General features: G+C 39.2%; 1 protein-coding gene across 2 annotated transcripts in view; it reads right to left on the bottom strand.

Annotated features, from left to right (window-relative positions):
- Positions 1–19,279, bottom strand: part of ntrk3b (neurotrophic tyrosine kinase, receptor, type 3b) — a 292,291-nt gene extending 273,012 nt beyond the window's left edge. For both annotated transcript variants that reach the window (XM_084721783.1, XM_084721791.1), the window contains exon 1: positions 18,636–19,279. In XM_084721783.1, the coding sequence (XP_084577909.1) occupies positions 18,636–18,877 (242 nt within the window). In that variant the 5' untranslated portion in view covers positions 18,878–19,279. The remainder of the gene's footprint in view (positions 1–18,635) is intronic.
- Positions 19,280–21,785: the final 2,506 nt, after the last annotated feature.

The raw sequence follows: 21,785 nt of genomic DNA, 5'->3' as shown, positions 1-21,785 counted from the left end.
AACATGAGGCAGAAAGGGAAGTCTTAGAAGGTTCTTGTTAAATTCCTCCTAAATTTGTCTTCTTGTTTTCTGACTGAGATGTGAAATTCAATAACATCTAGTCCTCACACACTACAGTTCTCACATGAGTCTACAGTGTCAACCAATTACCTCCAGCAGGAAAGAGAGAACTGGGGAGAGACAGAGCTCAAGGTTGATGAATATTTGATTGTTTGCTATTTTTCTCCTTGCTTCCATTTAAGTAGCTCTGTCTCTCAGACACACATACATACACACACAGACGCTCTATGTGTGTGCCTTACACACATACACACCCAGTATTTTATCAAAATGAGGGTCCTTGAGTGACTCCTAAGCCGCCAAGCCAGACAGGGTAACCCGAGGACACGTCTCATCGGTCTACCTCAAGGCATAAAGCCTTGTCAGTTGGCGTCTCTGCATAGGCTTGTGGCCCAAAGTATCAGGAGGGGGGGGACGCCGGTCCACAGACTCTGTCTAAAGAGAATGTTAACATTTCTTCTTGGAAAGTCATTCAATTGACCACAAGCGGACAAAAGGACAACAAGGAGACACAAAACGACCATAAAGAGACACAAAATGACTACAAATAAGATGCAAAACAACTGTAACGTGACACATTGACTACAAAGAGAAGAAAAATGACTCCAAAGACACTAAAAAGACCACAAAGAACCACAAAATGACTAAGACGCTGAAAAGACCACAAAGATATACAAAATAACTACAAAGACACTTAAAATTACCACGAAGAGATACAAAAGATCTAGAAATAGACACAAAAACACCATAAAGACACACAAAACAAGCTCAAAGACACTGAAAATGACCACAGAGACACACAGAACAACTACAAAGACACTTAAAATGACCACAAAGAGACACAAAATAACTACAAAAACACAGTAAACAATCACAAAAAGACACAATACAACGTCAGTGAAACTGAAAATGACCAGAAAGACACACAAAATGACAACAAAAGCACTCAAAACAGCCACAACAACACTGAGAATGACCACAAAGAGACAAAAAACAACCACAGAGAAACAAAATAACTACAAGTAGACACTCAAAACAACCACAAAGAGACACAAAATGAGTACAAAGACACATAGATCAACTACAAACAACACAATAGTCATTTTTTTGTGTGTTTCAATATGGGTTTCTTGATCCTATGAAGTAGCATTATGAGTTCATTTACATGTCTTTTCCCAGAGACTTTTGTCTCATATTCTGTCCATGTGCACACTGCACACCTATATATCAGACCTGTACTAAAAGTGTAATAATTATTTAGGAAAGATCAGTTTAAGGCCAGAAAACAATATACTTCAACAGCACAGAAATCTGAGCCTCCTCCTGCTGTCTCCTCTCTAAAATAACCAGAGGGGAACAAGTTGATCTTTCCAGTAACAATAAACACATTAGTGATGCTTGACAGGTGATGGCTTCCTCTGGAAATACGAAGCCTCTGCAGTTCACAGTGTCAAATGCAGACAGCTGCCGCCGCAAGTCACTTCTCCTGACTGACGTGCCAGCCAGTTTCTCCATCAAAGTCTTGTCAAAGAAGAAACACCAGTTTCCCCACATGGGGGCTAATTTAGCCAAAGCAGCAAATTAGCCTGACTACCAAAGGTGCCACTCCTGTTACTTATGTATGCACTCGTTGTTGTTGTTGTTGTTCTTGTTGTTTAGCCCTGTTGACTCTGTTGACATTGACTCATATAATGTGGGGACTTCTTGTTATTAATAAATTATAACACCAACCTCTGTGTTTCATGAAGTGCATGAAATGTGGGATGATGAAATTTGCTGAAATCTCCTGTGTCCCGATTAAGGCTGTGTAAGGTCAGAATTTGTCAAAAGTTTGTCTTCTGGTGAGTTAGCATTGTAAAATAAAAAGATATTTCAAAGTCATTTGCAACAATATTAATGATCCAAAGAAATAACAAAGAAACAAAATTAATGCTAAAAACATATAATGATGGTTCATTTTGCTTAACCTTTGTGCAGAAAGTAATTTGTGCTGCAATTTTTACTTTAAAATGAGCTCAAATCACCAAGAATCTCAGCTATTAATGTCCTGTGTCTCTGAATATTAATCTTATGAAAGGCAGGCTAATTTAGGCTTAGCAACTTCGACAAACATCCTTATGTTGAAACCTCTGCTTTCAAAGCCTCCTTCATCCCTCAAGAACATGTGAGTCATAGCAGCAGCTTCAACAATGTGTCCATTCAGCTCCAACATCAATGCAATGCTCTCTCTCCCACTTCACTTTACATTTTTGGTATGCAACTGAATAACTGTGTTAATTCCCAGATTACAAACCCAAACATTAAATATAGCAAATACCAAAGTGCACCCTTACGTTCTTTCTATTGTTCATTCTTAATAAAAGCCAGATTCTGCATTTGCTGTATTTTCATTCTAAGTTTCCAACAATATCAAAACAGAAAAAAAACAAGCAAAAACATCAATATGACTGGATTAAAAAGTCATTTGTGCCGTAATGTTACTGCTAAAGCAACAGCTCATGGTTGGTTGGTTGTCACAATGCCAGCGCACAAGTTTTCCAGGCACACAGTGGTCAGAAATGACAACTGTCCAAGCAACTAATAAAAAGATTTGCCACTATAAATACAGCCTGCCATATGAAAGAGTATTAGTGCCAGGCATACAGGAAAAAATGAGAGAAAGATTTTCTTTTATTTTTCATTTTGAGAATAAAGTTGAAATATCAAGAAAAAAAAGTCTAGTTTTCAGTATTAATGCCAAACATAATAAAGAAAATAAATCAAAAGAGGAACTCAGTCTATTTTTTTGCACTTTGAGAATGAAGTCCAAATGTCAAGAATAAAGTCGGTACTGAAAAGTTGACTTTATTCTCAACATTTCAAGTTTATTCTCTGCATTTTGACTTCATACCTTATTCTCAAAATGAATATATAAATAAATTAAATAAACTAAACCTGAACTCTTCCACAAAAATGCAGATACATGTCAGCCCACAGCACAGTGTGATAGGACCAAACTTGAGACGACTAAAAGAATTCAAATCAGACTGAAAGCTACTTTGCTTTCAGCTTTTCATGAGAGAGAAAAAATGTCAAATGCAGCAAGGATACCAAAGTAAGTTCAGGAGACATCTTTAAACAGAAACACCTGAAATTTTACCCGGCAAAGTTATTGAACACTTGAACACAAGTAACAAAAGAGGTTTATAAAAAACAGAAACAAAGCATGATCGTGATATGTGAGTGACATAACGTTACCGATTAGCCTGCATAGTTTTTATTGTTTGTTTTGATGCAAAAAATGAAATGGAGTGCTGCAGTAATGAGTCTTGAAATGCTGAAATAAATTTGCACTTCCAGTTCCCTGATCTCAAAGCTAATGGGGTTTTTGAATGGTTTGGGGTTGGGCTGGATGCTGAAAACAGGGTCTGTGTCTGAAACAAGCTGAAGAGATTTCACATTTTGCTCCATGACACAAACACGACAGAAAATATTCTTTAACGCAAAAAGCTTTTACATGCCTCAAAAAAACTGCTAATAAGCAGCTAAATAAGACAACAGAGGTTCTTGTGGACATTAACTGTCATCACACCGAACACTGGTCACTTAATGGTGGCGAAGTCACGCCTAACTAGCTTTTTACTTCTGGTGATTGCATTTACGCTTCAAAAATTTCTTTGTCACAGAGCTCATATTCTACACTTAATCCAATGGACAAATCCCACTGACTTTTTTGGAGGGAAACAGAGCGATGCTAATTTCCAGGTTGGCCTACAAAAATACATCATCCCCTCATCAGCACTCTGTGCACTTATTTGCTTCCCTGACACGAGTTACACTGATACCACTCTCATGTCTGTTTAAATGTGAACACACAGCTGGGTAGCTTAACTTGAAGACAGGAAACAGAGGGGTGGACTAGCCTGGCTCCCACTGTAGATAACAAAATAAAGAATCAAGACAGTGTCTTGTGTTCTGCTCGCTGTAATTTCAATTTCACCAGACATATAAGACTGGTATTGATGTTCTCTCAACAAGAAAACAATTAAATATGTTTAAAGAAGAAATTTGTAATATATTTACTGTAATAAAAACATAAAAAGACCAAGATATGTCATCAAAGATCAGGGAAAAAGATAGTTGAGATACTCACTTCTCTGAAAATGCTGCAGAGTACCCCTTTGAAATTTCTATTTTGGGCCAGAATAACTGTTATTGTTACCCATTTCATGTTTATTAGAGTTGACATTAATGCCAAATGTTTGCTGAACAAATAAGTGTTTTTATGAGTCTTAAGAAATCATTAATAATCTTGTAGAAGCTATAGATGTTTACAATGGTTGAATTGAGCAAAATGTTAATGGAGTTTGTCAGGCATGAAGGCAGCAGTCACTGAACTCCAAGTCCAAAGAGTTTATTTTCAGAGCAGTGGGTTTTTGTTTTAAGGATAAAAGGCTTAATTTTACTTCAACAGACAACCAGCAGTTATAAACAGCTGATCAGCTCACAGTGTAGCACTTGTCATCACATCTTTTTGTCACTTTACAATGTTGCACATGTCTTGTGCTCCTGCAGCCTGCCTGAGCTTCCCAAAGTCTGGGGAGGAGGGGGCAGTTGAAAACAACTTGCTTTAACTGTAGCTTGTATATTAAATAGAGTTTCAACTGATTTAATATACAGTGTATGGCTCCAGCTCACAGTTTGGACTGCAGCACTCATATTTGCATGCAGTTATTACTTATTGCCCCTTTAAGTTCAAAATGTATCTACAGATCTGCAAAAACAGATGGACTACAGTACAACATAAAAGAGGTTTTTTATTTATTTATACAGAGCTGTAGGGCTTGTATAGGCTTAATTTTTGTGACAAGCATGTGGGTGGGGTGAGCATGGACTGCTGCCATTAAAAATGTAATCAGCATGAATGGGTGCCGCGCTTTTAGAAAAGTTCGAGAACCACTGGACTTATGTAGAGTCAGAAATGCAGGAATGAAATATGAGAAAGGAGGGCTGTGGGTTTTTTCAACTTCAAGGAGAGAGCATATTAGAGGAGGGAGATGAGAGAGGAGGGTATGATTCAGCAGGAAGAGAGGGTGATGTCAGGTACTCCTTAAAAAGATGAGATTTTTAGCCTATGAAGGAAGATGGAGAGCGACTGTGATATTCTGACTGGAGTAGCAAGGTCACTGCACCAACAGGGAGCCAGTAGGAAGGAGAGTTGAGTCCCAGTGGACCATTTACTTTTAATGTGTTCTCATTTGCCTCCACACAAAGCTCTGTCGGGGTCTTAAAAAGCCCTCCTGGTGCTCTCGACTCGTGTACGGCCACCGACTGTCCTCGGCTCGCTGAGAATGATCAGTGAGTACAGCTGAATGGCCTGCCAGGTCCATAATGTTTTGATGTAGTGCAATACGCGCCAATAGTCCAGAGAACAGAGCAAATACAGATATCAGAGCGTCTGAGGTAATCAATAAGTAGAGACTGCTATGGTGCTCAGGGCCAATATATATATATATATATATATATATATATATATATATATATATATATATATCTTTCTGCTTTCTGGGAAATATGAGGTACATTTGTGCTGCGATGCTTTATCCTGTCCTCGCTGCTGATGATGTCGGCGGTCAAAGCTAAACAGCAAGGATTGCAGAGCCCATTAATTTATCACAAGTGTTTACTGCCCAAACATCAGCGCACATATTGCAGGTTTCACTCATTTGTACAGATGGAGAACTGATGGACGGATGAGGGCAGGCGAGGGCAGCTCGCCGTGGGTAATGCAATGCTTTACCATGTTGAAAACACAGAGCATTTCTGAAAGAGAGTGCTTTTTTAGTTCAGGCTGTGGCCTTCAAAATGATTAAAGAAACTAATAAGAATAGTCAAGCGCAAGGCTGCGATAAGCCTTAGCCCTCAAGAGTCCCTGAACAGAAGCCATCCTGGGTCACGCTGGGACACGTTGAAGTGAGATTTTAATGTAGTCAATCACAAAAAAGTAGGACTGCGGATGAGTGAAACACAGACACAGATGAGCGATTCATTTTTGAAGCAGAATTTTGGATTTTGTTTTAAAAAATCCTTTGCAAGAGAGGAGAGAATGCAGCTGAATAGCATCCATCAACATGCACAGCATGTAGGAGAATATGGCTGAAGCTCAGTGAGCACTGAGAGAGCTGCATTATTCACACAGCTCTGCCAGTCATGGCTGACATGGAGGACAGTGGGGTGACTCCTCCTACTTGATAATACATGATGATTGATGTTTTTTGAAACACAAAACATCCCACATGAATAATAAGCAGGGGCTTTATTAGCAGGCCCAGAGAGAAAGGGAAGGGAGGTGGGATTTCGTGTCGGCGATGTCTGGTGTGAGTCAGCACGCAGTGATGGACACTGTAGAGGTCAGACATACATCCCCCCACCTGGGAAGAGGTTATCTCTGAGGGAAATTAATGGTGTGTGTGAGGGAGAGAAATGGGCCGACGGAGAGAGAAATCAAGAGAGAAAAGAAAGTTTCCAAGCCGTCAAACGAACGCCTCGCGCCATGGAGGAGGAGGATGCAGAGGAAGGAATTAGCTGTAATGCTGCTTTCAGTGTGGCTTCACTAAGCCAACAGATACCACGTTTAAACATGATTAACTGTAATAAAGCTTCAGTAAAGCTCATTCTACCTGATTAGACATAAAACTGTCTGCCTCATGGTCACCAGTAGATATCTACAAGCAGCAAGCACTTGATAATCGTTGCTTACTGGTGAGAGATCACAAAGCACATTATGATATACGAAATTCAGCAAAAGGCAATGCATGTAAATAGATGTAAATTGAAAGAGTATGCACGAGGGAAGCATTCCAGTCTGGTTATTTCATTTTTTTTTTCATGCCACCATGGAACAAATTGTGGTTTAAATAGGTAGATGCATGATTTTTTCTGCTCTCTTCAATCTCCCCAATTTGACATGATAAACTGTTGCACACAGCAGCGACACTGACTCATAATCTGCTGTATGCAAGCAGAAGCTCAACTAAATGTCAACAGAAAGCCTGTGGAATGCGGCCGCAAGGCTTTAAAGGGTTCTTCTAATCCTGGCTGAAACAGCAGAGCCTTCAGTATTTTTCACCCCTCGATCCTCAATGCATCTTTTGATTGTTAAAGGGGGGGAAGGTGCCTGATTAGTATGCATCTTTTAAGGCGCGAAGGCTGCCTGCAGATGCGGGAGTTGAGGTGGTGGGGGCGTGGGAGAAGCTGGGTCAGTCACATGGCCGGGACTTCTCACAGCATCCCTGCATGCAGAGGATCTTAACGAAACCGCCGCTCTCTCCTCCTAATTCTCAGATGGCAGCCATGACCTACTTTCCACAAAGACAGGCTCATGCAAACTTGATGATATGCTTATAACAGAGGAGCCCGTCGTGCACTGCCTGAGGTGAGCCTCGCAATGCGGAGGCAGCAGTGGGTCTGCGTGGTGAGGACCAACTGGCAGGAATGTGTGTTAGCAACTCCGTCCTGGGTGGTTAAACGACATTCGCAGAGACGACACTGACACGGCACGGGAATGGAGATACGAGGAGGATTCTGAAGGTTGTCAGGATCACCTGAACCCCATCAGCAACATGCTTCATCTCAAAGTCATTTTATAGCCTAAGACAGGGCAATAATTAATGAATGAATCTGAATAGCTCCCTTATGAAACTACAATGGCAGACATCAAAAATATCCGGCATTAATAAGCATTGCAGCTACCGAAGACATTTCTCAAACTGTTGTTTTTGAGGCTGAGTAAGCGGATTGCCACAAACACGCCATCTAATCATGTATTCTGCTACATCTTACCAAAATCTCTGAAACTTCTAAAGGAATAAAATTAGGGCTCGATATCCAGCCTCTATAATTTATTTTTTAGTATGGTCGAAATATGTCCATAGCAAGAATCAAAAACTGGTAAGAACAGAAAGCTGGTGTCAAAGATCTCAACAGATTCTGATCATATTCACATATCCTTTGATCCTATAGTACCTGGTTTAATGTTTTTTTAATTGCCAGTTTTATACCATTTTATTGAACCATTCATCTGTTCTGTCTAGATATCCTTTAACATTTGATAACTTCAGAATTAAAGAGAAATGTCAAATTTTACCAAATGTTGCCTGCATTAAAAATTATTTGATTGATTGTCAGTCGTTATGTTCCCATGGCCCTCTGTTCCCAGGGTCCCAAGTTTCCCAAGATCTTAAGCTCTCAACGTCTTATGTTTCGTATGTTGATTGTAAGTTCCAAAGGTCCAATTTTTCCCAGGGTTATATGTTACTGGAGCCATGAGTTCCTGGGTTCCTATTTTCCCACGGTCCTGAGTTCCCAAGGGCCTATGTTCCCATGCTTTTAACTTCTCAGGATCCTAATTTCCAAAGGTCATCTATTCACTGGGTTTTGTGTTCCCAAGGTCTTATGTTCCTAGGGTTTTATGTTTCCAGGGTCCAAGGTTCCAAAGGCCCTCTATCCCTTGAGTTTTAGATTCCCAGGACCATAAGTTCCCAAGGACCTATGGCAGGGTCATAAGCTCCCAGGAGTCTATGTTTCTAGGGTCCTAAGTTCCCAAGGCTCATGTTTCCAGGGTTTTATATTCCCAAGTTCCCAAGTTCCAGAGATCCCTATGTAATGTTGCTAACACCCAACCCTAGCCCATGACATGCGATATAGAGCTGGGGAACATATGACCCAGGGAACGTAGGATCCTGGGAACATCAAAAAGACTAAAATGTCAGCCTAGACTCATCAGAAGAAGAAGAAGACCAGGTAAGCCTGTCACTGGTACTCTCTACTGGTCATATTTGTAATATTGGAAGTCATTGTCAATTGACTTATTCTGTTGTTTTGGTATGAAGACGTGTTGAAATTATAAGGCTGCTTATCGAAGTGCAATACATCTCTGGTACAGACGAATTCTGTCTGTATTAAAACGTGAATATGGAAAATCAGATTCTCCATCTTGTTTACTTGTTCTTTGATCAGATAGTTCATGATTCAAATCAAATGTTTCCAGTCTGAAACTATTTTATTCCAGTAAACTTTGTGTATGGCTGTTCGTGATTACACATTTGATAAGTCTGACATTTTTTTTTGTTAATAATAAAAAAAAAGGAAGTTGGAGATAAACATGTTTATTTCTCAGAGGTATGAAAAAAGTGTTGTTTTGATATCAGTACCAAAGCTCAGCACTAATGTAAGAAAAATCATTACCCAGTCCTATTCAACAGTTAATGAAATAACCGGTTTCCAAAGAATTTCTCTGAAATGAGAGGGAACAGTGCAGAAGCATTTTATTAAGAACAGAACAGTGTGATTTTCTGCTTTATATCTGCTTAGATATTAAGCAAATATCCAAGGCTGATGTCAGACAGGTGTAATGCTCTGAGCTCCATTCTTCGTGAGTAGCTAACAGAGGGTAACTGAGGTTTTGGTATAATTTATTTGTGCCTTCAAATGATACTAACACGCCGGAAACTGCAGATCACACACAGAAACCCCGGCAGGCTTGTAAAAACATCTCACCCCTAAAGAATAAAAAAAGGAATAAAAAAAAAAGAAATAAAATGGAAACGACAGAGAGAAATATCAAGGTGGCAAAGGAAAATAAATCAAGATGACAAACAGATACAGGTGAGCTGGGCATCAGAAACCCAGACATCAAAACTTCACACAGCCGAGGAAAGAACAGAGACAAAGAAATGGATGAAGAAGGCGGGAGGTGGCGGGGAAATAAATAAATATGCTCGCAGTGAGGCGGGGCTGCTGGGAGGGTTTCAGGGGGAATGAAAATGTGTGAGGGCTCGTGGATGGAGGGGGCACACCACCACTGTACATCCATCTGACATCCCAGATTGGGGGGCGGAACAAAACCCTTTGACTGCGTTCCAGCTGACTGAGCCTGAGAAACCCTGGAAGTTGTCAGTTGTTTTCCCAAAAGATATTAATCAAATCATATCCAGGATATCTGAAATTCATCCAGACGACTCTGCAAGTGTGTTATCACCAAGTAAACCAGATCACATTATGAAATGGCCAAAGGCTGATTTTAATTTTTCATATTGACTATGTATACTGTTCCACATTTATTCTAGTCGTGTATGTTTCTCTTATCCTCTGTCTCCACTAATGCTACCAAAATCCAGCACCTTTATTCTACAGACCAATTTAAGCAGGGATGTGATGAACGCTCCTCTAAACAGAGCCTCAAGGCTGAGAAATAAACATTTTTTACCGCACTGTTTTTTTGTCTTTGCACAATTGGATTAATGCCTTTATCATTAATTAGTCCAATCTGTTGCCTTTATTTGAGCATGCATTCCTACATTCAGTTAGTTAAGTTAGTTAATGGGGCCATCCACTGATTTTACACATGACGATCAGTTTACTCATCATAAAAAGTACTAATTAGCCTGCAAAAGTTGGCACAAATGACGGTTTGGAACAATGTCTTCTTCTCTCTTCATTAAAGACTTTAACCTGGATCCAATTTCATATGGTTTTGTGTCTAAGTTGTGGATCTTCAACAGGCGGGTTGCAACCTTTTAGGGGTCCACAAAGTTACTGCAGAAGGGCGCCCAAATTATTTAAATAATCTTTGCATTTTTTTTAAACTTAAAATATGCCTGACAATACACATTAACATGAATCCTACATAATGTTAGCAAAGCTTATTCATAAAAGAAGCCTAAAAACACTGACAAAAGGCAACTCATCAACCTTCATGCAATCATGAGAGCTAGCTAATCTACTAAATCTATGACAGCAAACGAGTTAGCTCTGTATCACTGAGGCATACGGGCCAACCACACACCATCAAAGTCCATCCGCTAAAAATTCTTGTTTTTTCCACTGACAGGCTAAGATTGTTAATAAAGTGTCTGATAACATTATGGAAAGGATCGCTACAGAGGTAGACCTTTTTTTAAAGAGTAGCATAAATTTGATTTAAAAAGAAACTGCTCTGTTATTGGTCACTCTAAACCCATCATACCCCCTTTACAGAAACAGTGATTTTATCATCGTGAAACATACTTCATTCAACTCAGCAGAAACTAAATAAAACTCACCAAAAACATCTTGGTTCATCTTTCCACTGTCTCAACTATCACCAGGTCTGGTTTGGTCTAAATAAAGACATAATTCACTGCATCAGATGTGAAAATTTTCTAGCTCCAATGCCATTTCTCCACTCTGCTTCTCGCATGTCTGACCTGTCCCTCTCTCTCTTGTTGCAACAGTGGAAAGATGAGCCAAGATGCCTGTGGTGAGTTTTTTTTTTTCTTTTGAATTTGAATGAAGATGCCAATGACGATGGCAAAATTATCGTTTCTGTGAAGGGACTCTGGTGGTTTTGGTGAGAGCAAATAAAAGGTATCTTACTCTTTATTCACTCCATACTGCACCAGTTTCAGAGGTAGTTCAGACACAAACAAAATTGAAAAAACGGGGGGCGGGGGGGTCCTGGTTGAAAAATACCAGATTTGCCCTTTAATTCAGATGATGCTATCAAGCTTGAAGGCCTGTGTTAACGAGTGGAGGTGTGGCGTTGGAAAGACATGGGCATTTAGGGAGGATCTAATCAATGACAATGTTGAACTGCATTTCCATAGTTTTGTAGCTTGATCAATACCACAGATAAAATTCATTAAATCCCATCCCAGTGGGTTGGGTTGGGTACTTTTTATAATAAAAAAAATTCTCTTGCAAGTCCCCAACTTTATGGAAATGCACCACTGAATTGCTGGAGTGCACCTATAAATGTGCTAAAGATCTATTTCATTATTGGGTCAACTAGTACTCCAGCTCTTTGGCAAAGACTCTCAGTTGAACAGGTAATTCTCCACTCCTGACAACGATTACAGCGAAATTCTATAAAAGTGAACTCATCAATTCCCATTCAGAAGCCTTACGCAAGAATCATAGAGCAGAGATGCGGATCTGCACGGCTATTGGCCGTAGTCACACACTTATGTGGGCTGCACAGGAGTTTTAAGAGGTAGAGCCGAATTTATGTAATGCAGTAATGCTGGGTGTCTGAACCGGGGGACACTTGCAGCCCACACAAGTCACCTATAAGCGGACCTTGGAAACATTCCTGTGTGAAACAGGTTTCTTTGGCAGCATCAGCTAGCTGGCAGGTTTCATATAAAATGTGCAGTTGAAGGTGTCCAAAGATCGATAGAGTTTCAAGCAGAGCTGAGCTGTTTTAAAATTTGAAAACGAAAAGAGAGAGGAAAAAAAAAACTCCTCAAACAACTTTTTAAGGAAGCGGAGTAGTATTGAATGTGATGGCTGGTGAAATATACAGTCAGAGGATGGATGGAGGTGACAGCTTTGATTTTCTTTTGCTCGTTTTCACAGAATGTTGGCTCGCAACCTATCCCAGGATCCTATTTATGGTATATTACAGCTTATATTGCCTTTTTTGTCCCGCACGGAGGTCAGAGATCAGGGTCAGTCACTGGGGACTGCTCCTTTATCCTTTAAAGATTGCCTTTGGTTCTGAAATAAAACCTGAACCTGAACCTATTTGAGCTTAATTTCAAAGCATTCCTCTATCTTTTGAAAGCGACACCTTCTGTAAATAAAAGATTAATCATGATAAATATCACATCATGATGCATTTTAAATGATAGCTTAAACCCTTGGAAGTGAGAAAACACAGACTTTTATAGGCTGAATGATCAAGATTTTAAAGATATTAAATGATAAACCTGAAGCCGCATTTTGGCAAAGCAGATAAACAGTAAACCATTTTAGAGTGTGGAAGTCTCATTTTGTTTGCAGATAAACAGATGGCAATTTTACAAGACTGCATAAATATCTTTGATTGAAGAAAGACTTGACAATAAAGAAGCCAAAACTACGCTACTTTCTGGAAGAGCATTCTCATTTCAAAGGCAAATAGAGGACTTCAGATTTTAACATGCACATTTAAAGAGAGCTGTAACCTCTAAAGACTCAGCACCACGAAATGCATAATAAGATATGACATTATGAGAAATCAAAGGGTACAGCAGTTTGGATGTTGACGTAAATGGATGGATGGATGGAAAATGACTTTCTTAGAGTCTCAACATGTCCTCACGGCCAGATGCTTGAAACTCATTTGTGAGCTCAAAATTTGGGAACTACAACTAAATTACGGCTCATTAAAGTCCTTGATCCACTCAAAAATGGGTTTGCCTTATTGTTACTGTGGTGTTTGAGCTTCACCGTACAGAATGATGGATGGAGTTTCAAATTTCTCTGCGTTCACCTCAATCATGGGGTAGGCAGTGTAGCTTTGCAGTCCCTGGGATAAAGTTAAAGTAAAAAGTTTGATAGTAATAAGTGTTGGTCTTTGAGAAAACTAGAGTTTGGCTCCTCCTCTTGGCTCTGTTTTCAGGTTTCAGAAAATCTAGCTAGTGGTGGGAGACTTTGGCCAATCACAGATCAGAATGATAATTGATTGCTGAGTTTAATTCCCAAATCATCTGAATTTCTCAACCTGGGAATGAAACGCAACGATCAAGTCAAGTTTTAAGCTTTATTTATATAGCAGATTTCATTAGACAAGTATAAACTCAATGCGATTCAATCAACCATCTTTCTTCAAAATCGCTTACTTCAGCTTTAAATCTGAGTTGAAGACTTGTACACATGATTTTGTGACATCATAACTAGACAGCTAAGAGAGACACAATATGCAGCTTACATCATTGAGCTTGTAGAAACGCAAAGCCTCCCATTGACATTAATTGAAAGTGGACTTAACAGTGAAGTAAGAGGCATCTTGTGTCCATTAGTTAAACTTTTAAAACAAAAAGTATTTAAATATTCATAGATTCTGGATTTTTAATTAGATTATGACCTGCATTATGCTTTTGTTCAGTGCTATAATGTCACTACAAACGTAGAGTAACGTTCCTGGGAAACTGTGGGATTTAAAAAATTAACTTGTGCTTGACCTCTTTTCTTTGCCAGATGTGGAGATAAGTGAAAAAGAAAATTGCAAAATGTTATTTCTCTAAGAGAATCTTATCATATTCTTTGTAACTGTCTTGTAATTATCTGTAAAATTAAGTTTCAACCAAAGTTTTGGTTAAAGCTGGTGTTTTGGTGCCTCGAAGAAATGTTTCCATCTTGTGCGTACAAGGTTCAATCATCATCTTTCAGGGCTTTTTAGGGACTCCAAAGTTTTAATTTTTACATGTTAATGATGAGGATGTGACTACAGCGTCCTTGTAGCATTATCCTTTGAATATTATATTATATAACCAGTTATAAATTGACTATTACTAATATTATGCCATCAAAGATGAACCTTTGTCGTCTTTACTGATTCTCACAAACTGATTTAATAGTTGAGTGCTTTGCAGTGACAGTGAATGCATAACCTAACCCATGCTGGTGAATACATATACATACAATATACAATTATCAGACTTGAATTGAAGGATGTACTTAAGAGACGAGAAGGGCACAGGGGTGATTTTATCTAAACACATATAGGAGACATTACGCAGTTGCTGGCACACTGATGACTGTACAGACTGATCTAATTCTATGGTGCTCTCCATACCAACCACCCTCCCAAAAGGTACAAAAAAAAGCAGTAAAACAAAATGAGGCCAAACGTCACCACCAGAGGTGGAATCACTGATTGGATTCTGCAAACAAAACGCGCACACTCAGAGCCGCACTCACACAAACCTGTCAAATGCTCCAGCTGCTCTCAGAAAACCGTTTTTTCTTCAAGTATCACAGCAAGGCCTTATCTTATCCACTTCAAACAGTGATGCCTCTTGTGATGAATCTCTAATGTGAGAGAACTGGAAAACTATTATCTGGACTTGGCAGTTTTCTTTGGCTGGCCAATCGCACCACAGTTCCTGCTAGGAGGCTTCGCTCTGGTTTTCCATCTCCATAAATTGTCCCCATGCCTCGATGTTTCCCTCGTGATGAGAGAAATAGACTTCTTGTTAGCTAAATTCATGCAATTCAGGACATTTTGTACTGTATGTGGCCCCCCTCACTGACTGCTCTGTATTACTAAGGATACTGCTTATTATTTTTAAAGAGTACGCTTTCTGGCCAGATAATAAATTAGCACCTAGCAATTAACAACTATTATTTATTCAACATGTTCATGTATATGTTACACTTTGCACAATGTAATTATAGATATGCTGTGAGTGACTGTGTGCTGTTGTTTTATAATTAACTGTGTACCATTTTCATATTTTTAATTACATCATAACTGCACAGAACTGAACACCAGGGATGTAACAGTTAGAACCCGACCGATATATCGACCAGCTGATATTATCCGCCCAGTACTGGCCAATCAAAGCTAAATCTGTGTATATTGGTATTGGCATATAAGTTGTTCAAAAACCACCAGTGTTAAAACAGATTGTTTTTATTTATTTGCTTTATAAGCAGGATTTCATGTGTATTTGATCTAGGATATATAAAGATATTATATCAATATCAAGATAAGAGACTAGATATCCTCTTATATATTAAATATCATTATATTGTGATATGGAATAAGTGTTGTCTTTACCTGGTTTTAAATTCTGCACTACAGTAAAGGGATGTCATTTTCTTAACTTACCAGACTGTGGACATGTATTTGATTTTGTCCATATCCCTTACTTATTTCATCCCTACTTTATATACTGAAGGGTGGTTTAATCTACAGAAAACACAGAAATACTGTGTAAGATAATCAGTATTTGACAATTTATGGCACGTTATTTCAGAAACATATTGTATTTTATATGGAGATATCGCAGCATAGCCTAAAAATATTGAGGTATTATTTAAAAGCCATATTGCTCATCCAAAATTTGATGATTTGTTTTAATTGTGGTTTAATATATTTTTCTCTATTTGAGTCATTTTAATACATAGTTATTTTTATGTTATTCTAATTATTATTAAAAATATAGGTAAAGGTTTACTATTTCAGTGATGTCATTTTGGACTATAGTTTTCAATAATGTTCACTGTGAACTGTAAAAAATCTTGCCTCTGTTACATATCGTTGCCACAAGTATTCATCACTTTTAAGGGATTGTTGCAAAAAATGTGTTTATGTACATATTTATGTTCCCTATATTAAATACTGGCTGTTACATCAATACCAAAATTTTTCACTCAACACTGGCCAAAATCCAGTATCTGTCGGGCACCCATAACAATATACTGAAACTAGCAATGATGCAATTAAAAATGTCTCAATATCAGACCAGACTGTGACAATATTTACTGTGTGATTACATGGTTAAGTATTCTATTTCTTTTATTATAACTTTATACAAGGACTGCTATTGACTGCTGCATTGTTTTTGTTTTACAGTCATACATACATAATTCATTCATTGTCTAAAACATTTCATGCCATTTTTGTGGACATGCTTATATCATGGCTGACTCCTTTTATTTTATTAAAAAAGGAAAACAGAGGTACTTTAAAGGTAGAATCAGTAGGATTTCTCCAAGCTGTTCCTAAATGCACCAAAAGATAGCTGATTGTTGACTCTCTTTTCCAGGAGGCAAATACTGACGCTTTACATTAAAAATAATGGGAAAATAAGGAAATGGAGGCAGAGGGCAGGGTCTCTGCAGACATAGCCACCACCACACACTTCTAGTGGGTCATAAGTGATGACTGAAAGGGATTATGTTTACATGAGTCTATATATATTGGTTTGTTTTTGTTGTTTTGGGGAAAACGTTGCACATTATGGCTTTAAATTAAAAGGGAAAAATTAATTTCATACAAACAAAAAGATCTACCGAACCTGCATGAGATTTTTCATCAAACGTGACTCATCTCTGTGTGCTTTGAATGTATGAACCGCTCTCAGATGATGTGACATTGAGAAGCATTGTCTCTGATATGCTGTCATTGAGCTGCTGCTGGTGTTGGGTGGAGGTTGCCGTCCATGCTGAGCAGCTAGAAAACAAGCGGCCTGCTGGCTAGGCGCCATGAAATGCACAATTAGTCCTGGGTCAATTGTATTAGGCTTTCTCAAAGGCAAAAAGGCAATCAATGTGCGACTTTGAGCTCACTGTGAACTGGATCCGAGCAATTTTAACATGAAAACCCAGGAGGTGAGCTGTTTTACTGTTAATCTAAATGGATAAGAGGGGAAATAAATGAGTGGAGCAGGTTGTACGAGGAAATCTTTATCCTGGGGGTCACTCAGGGGTCACACTAATCACTAAAAGCATGCTGCGACCTCCTGACCTGTCATCTCTTTAGCATCTTTGATTCTGCTTTATTCTTCCCCTAATTTGACTAAAAACTCCCTCTGATAAAACAGTCACGTAAATGACTCCAGTGTTGTAAAAGAAGGAGCACTTGATTCCCAGTGCATAGAGGGTACCAGGCTACCCTCTAGTGGCACGGCAAAGCGCTGAACCGTGTCACTAAGTAAGTTCCCTCAAACGGATAAACCGGATCCCCAACCCACCCCCCAACACCCCCCACCCCAAAAAAAACCTGACTAGAGGAGGAAAAGTCCTTTGTGGCGTAAAAAGACGACGCGGAGGAAGCCGTGCGGGGAATTCCAGTTGCGTTAACGCTGGAGATGTTTACTTTATATGCAAATCAGCCTCCTCATCGACACCAGAGGTCTTATTTTAAGGCCCGAGCTCGGCTCTCTTCCTTTTTTTTCTGACTTTTCAAGAAAGAAAGCTTTGATGTTGGCAGGAAGGATCGATGCCAGAGAAAGAGAGGAGAAGAAGAGGAGGGGAGGGAGAGGATGCAGAATGAAAATGTACTTCTGGGGGTGTGTGGGTGTGTGTGTGTGTGTGTGTGTGTGTGTGTGAGGGGGGGGTGCCGTCATCATAGATCCACTGTTTTAAGCTCATGAATCCTTTAAAACCCCAAAAGCTATACGTCCATCCATCTTTTTTTAAGGGGGGGAGAAGGGAATAAAGCTACAAGTGACGTTTGCGCCCCCCTCCGCATCATGTGGACGTAATAAAGTTTGTCGGTCTCGGAGGATGCGGGGCTGAAATGTAACTGTTTGACCTTGCTGCACCGTTTATTTCTGTTTCATTTAGCACAATCTGTCGGAGCAGTTGCCGCACATGAGGACGGGAATCAAGCGAATGAATGGGTGATGTGAGGTTTCTCTCTCCGCAACATCCTTCTGTTATTCGGCCGTGTGTTAGGGCCTGCGGAGCCGCTGCGGAGGAGCAACTTTATGTGCACACACACACACACACACACACACACACGCACACACACGAACACAGTGGGAAAAAATCCGACACACACAGAAGGTTCAAGATCAAGTAGTTTGTTGCCATGTCTGACAAGGTTGCAAAGGGTTTGTCTCATTGCGCACACACGACGCAGATTACGCGCGTTTATCCTCACGCTTATCATCATATAAGGCCACTTAACAGATTGGCAGAAGTGCAAAAAAGTCTCAAAATGAGAAATAATCAGCCCAGCAAATCAGATCAGTGCGCAGAAAGCAACAGACACCCTGAAAGCACAGGCAGAGGATGAGATCAATTAATGATTCAAATAGAAAAATCCGCATCTTACTCACATCGAGCTGATGTTTTTGAATAACTCTGCTATGTCAACGCTGGTCCCATTGCTCCCAGTGTCTTGCAGGGCGAGTAAAGGGAAAAACCTGCCGTTGTCGGACTTATTGCAATAGATCTCTGTTTGAGAGCAGCTGCAGGTCGGCGGGCAGTCCAGCATGGAGCTCAGATAGTCCTGGAAAACACTCATCAGAAACAAAACCCTCCACCAGCAAATCCGGATCGAGTGAAACCATAGATCCATGTCTCCGGGCGAGAAGAGAAGGGGGGGATTGAAGAGGTCCCGACGTCCTCTGGGTTAGAACAGAACAGGAGAGAGGAGAGGAGGAGAGTAGGAGGAAAAGGAGGAAGGAGGAGGATGGTGGTGCGTCTGTACAGAGGATGCTCTATGCGAGCGTTTCTCTGCCGTGTGGATGGATGCTGTAGTGTCCTTGCGCGTCAGAGATTGGGTGAAAGAAAAGGAGGAGAAAGAAAAAAACAGAAAGGAAAAAGACGAAACAAAAAAAATACGCAAATCAAATAGAAGAAAGCGTGGTAATGATGATGTGAGGCTCCGGTCGTGTCTTCAGCCTAAGATGCATGGTGTTCCCCCGGAATGCCGTGCTGCTGCTGCTGCTGCTGCCGCTGCTGATGTCGTCGTCTCTCTCCAAGCAGGACCAGGACGACTGGCTGGAGAGCAGAGAGACACAAAATGAGAAGTTGGAGCTTCAAGTCCCTCCTACCGGCTACAGTCATACTGACACCTGCAGAAACTGCCTGCAATCAACAGTGATTACAGCCAGACTTTCCATATAAAGACTTCAGCAACATGAGTATATTATAACATCAAAATATAAATAATGAAAAATGAGTATTAAAATTTTAACTGAACATCTAAAAGCCAGAATAATCATATACATAAAGTAAGATAGTAATCTTATGAATAATTTTATTTGTAATATCTATAATACAAAATAATTTAGGGGAGACCAGGAACAGTAGTAACATTTTTTTTTATGTCAGCACCAGATACTGACTGGTTCCCCTTGCCAGATCTCACACTTTGATACACATCAATATTTGTCTACAATGAATAAAACTCTCTCAGATGTCTACTAGAGTATCACAGATTGTGTGAGTTCATGTCAAATATGATGTTTTGCGCTGTTACAACCTAACCCACTACTGGGGTGAGTTGTAACACTAGCTGTGGATAGAACTGTGGATGAATTGAAATGCAATAGGGTTCCATTTACATTAAAAAGTCATGCTGCAATTATTTTGGTTGAAATTGTGATAGGGATGATATTTTTGCATTACAATTTTTTTTCTGAAGAGAACCTAAAATTGTAATTATGTGACATATTTTTAAGTCTGTTTCAAACAAAACTAATTTTCTTTCATGTGGAGAACAAGGTAACATGAATGCAATGCATCAAATTAAACAAGAGAAACTGCTAGTTTAGCTTATGTAAGTCAAACCACACATATCATGTACAATCATGATAAAATAAAAACCAAAAAATTCTTACCTGAAAATCTTTTTTGTAATAAAATCTACAATATTGCTCACTGAGACATACCGATTATACTGTGATTTCAAAAAGGAAAAGGGAATGTATGTGAATTTTCTGACTGGTCAAACTGACAGTGTAACAGCGTTACAGCAATCCCCAGTCTCCCCTACAACAATATCAGTAAAACATCATTAAGTCTGTACAGAGCAAATACACATGAATTGAACTATTAGGTTAGATTTATTAGAAGCTTTCTACTTTGAGGTTTTATAAGTATTTTACTTTAAACCCCCTTTTCACCTCCTTTTAAGATGTCATGTTTTCTTGATTTAGAACATTGAATCAAAGTAGATATAATGTGAGCTTTTTTAACACAGATCAACAGAAAAACACCCTTTAATGTCAAAGTGAAAACACATCTCTACAATGTGATCTAAAGTAATTACAGACAGAAAAAAGTTATGAATGAATTACAAGTATATGTTTGTGTCAGTCTCTAGTAGGGACACACCTTAAAGGGATAGTTTGGATTATTTGAAGTGTGATTATACGAGGTACTTGTTGATAGTGAGTGTATTACCTACAGCAAATGGTGGTCGACATGCTTCCAGTTTGGAGAAGCAGAGAGGGGCCTCATTTTTAAGTGGCTAAAATACATTTTGCTGCTGACCCTGTCAGCTCCAGTTCCCCTGCTGCTTCTCCAAACTGTGGGTGTGCTGACCACCATCTACTATAGGAAATACACTGACTTGAGTACCTCATAAAACCCCACTTTAAAAGAAATCTAATTTATCCCCTTAACAATCACTGGTTCAGCCATTTTCGTTTCAGAAGTCACCTAATCAGTTAAATTGAGATCATCTGTGAGTTGTCAAGGGGGTTTTAATTGATTTAAACACACCTGCATGTGGAAGGTCCGGGATTTAAGTGAAACAAAGGAACGCTCCGAGCAACAGTGTTAATGTCCCGGAGCAGCCCAGCCAGAGTCCAGATCTCAGTCCAATTAAGAATTTGTGGCTGGACTTGAAAAAGGCTTCAGACATGATCCCTTTGCAACCCAACAGAGCGTGAGTAGTTATGAAAAAGAAAAGAAAATGGGCCAAAAATACGAAATTGATAAAGACACAGATTCAAGGCTGGAATTGCTGCCAAAGTTGAATCTATATACTGACTTGATGGAAATTAGTAGTGCAAACATGTATTACATGGAAGAGGTGAACATTTTTATGTTCCTGAGAATCAACATCACAAATTGATGAGAAAGTCAAACCCAATTGTATAATTTTGAGGATCTTGACATCCCGACTGTCCATCTATCAAACCTCAGTGTCATTAGTGAGGTGAAGTTTTACCCTACTGTCATCTGGCAAGAGATACAGAAGTATTCACTAGTTTTATTTTTATTTCTATGACTTATTATTTCTTAAAACCAGTCTACAGTAAATATTTTTTTTACTTGTATGTAACATTTATTTTTAAGGGAACTATAACTCAATGTCATTATACAACCCTGCATTGTAAAATGAGAAATTAATCTGCCTTGTACCAAGTATTTTATATTTGTAACTGGCGAGGGTCACATTAAATCTACTTTGCTTTAGTGCTGTAAAACAAGAAAAAATGAAAATCTTTGATTTATACTTTTACTACAAGTGT

Source organism: Lutjanus erythropterus, chromosome 1, assembly GCF_056507025.1.
Source record: "Lutjanus erythropterus isolate fLutEry1 chromosome 1, fLutEry1.hap2, whole genome shotgun sequence".
NCBI classification, from domain to species: domain Eukaryota; kingdom Metazoa; phylum Chordata; class Actinopteri; order Lutjaniformes; family Lutjanidae; genus Lutjanus; species Lutjanus erythropterus.
This window is presented reverse-complemented; position numbering and strand designations above follow the sequence as displayed.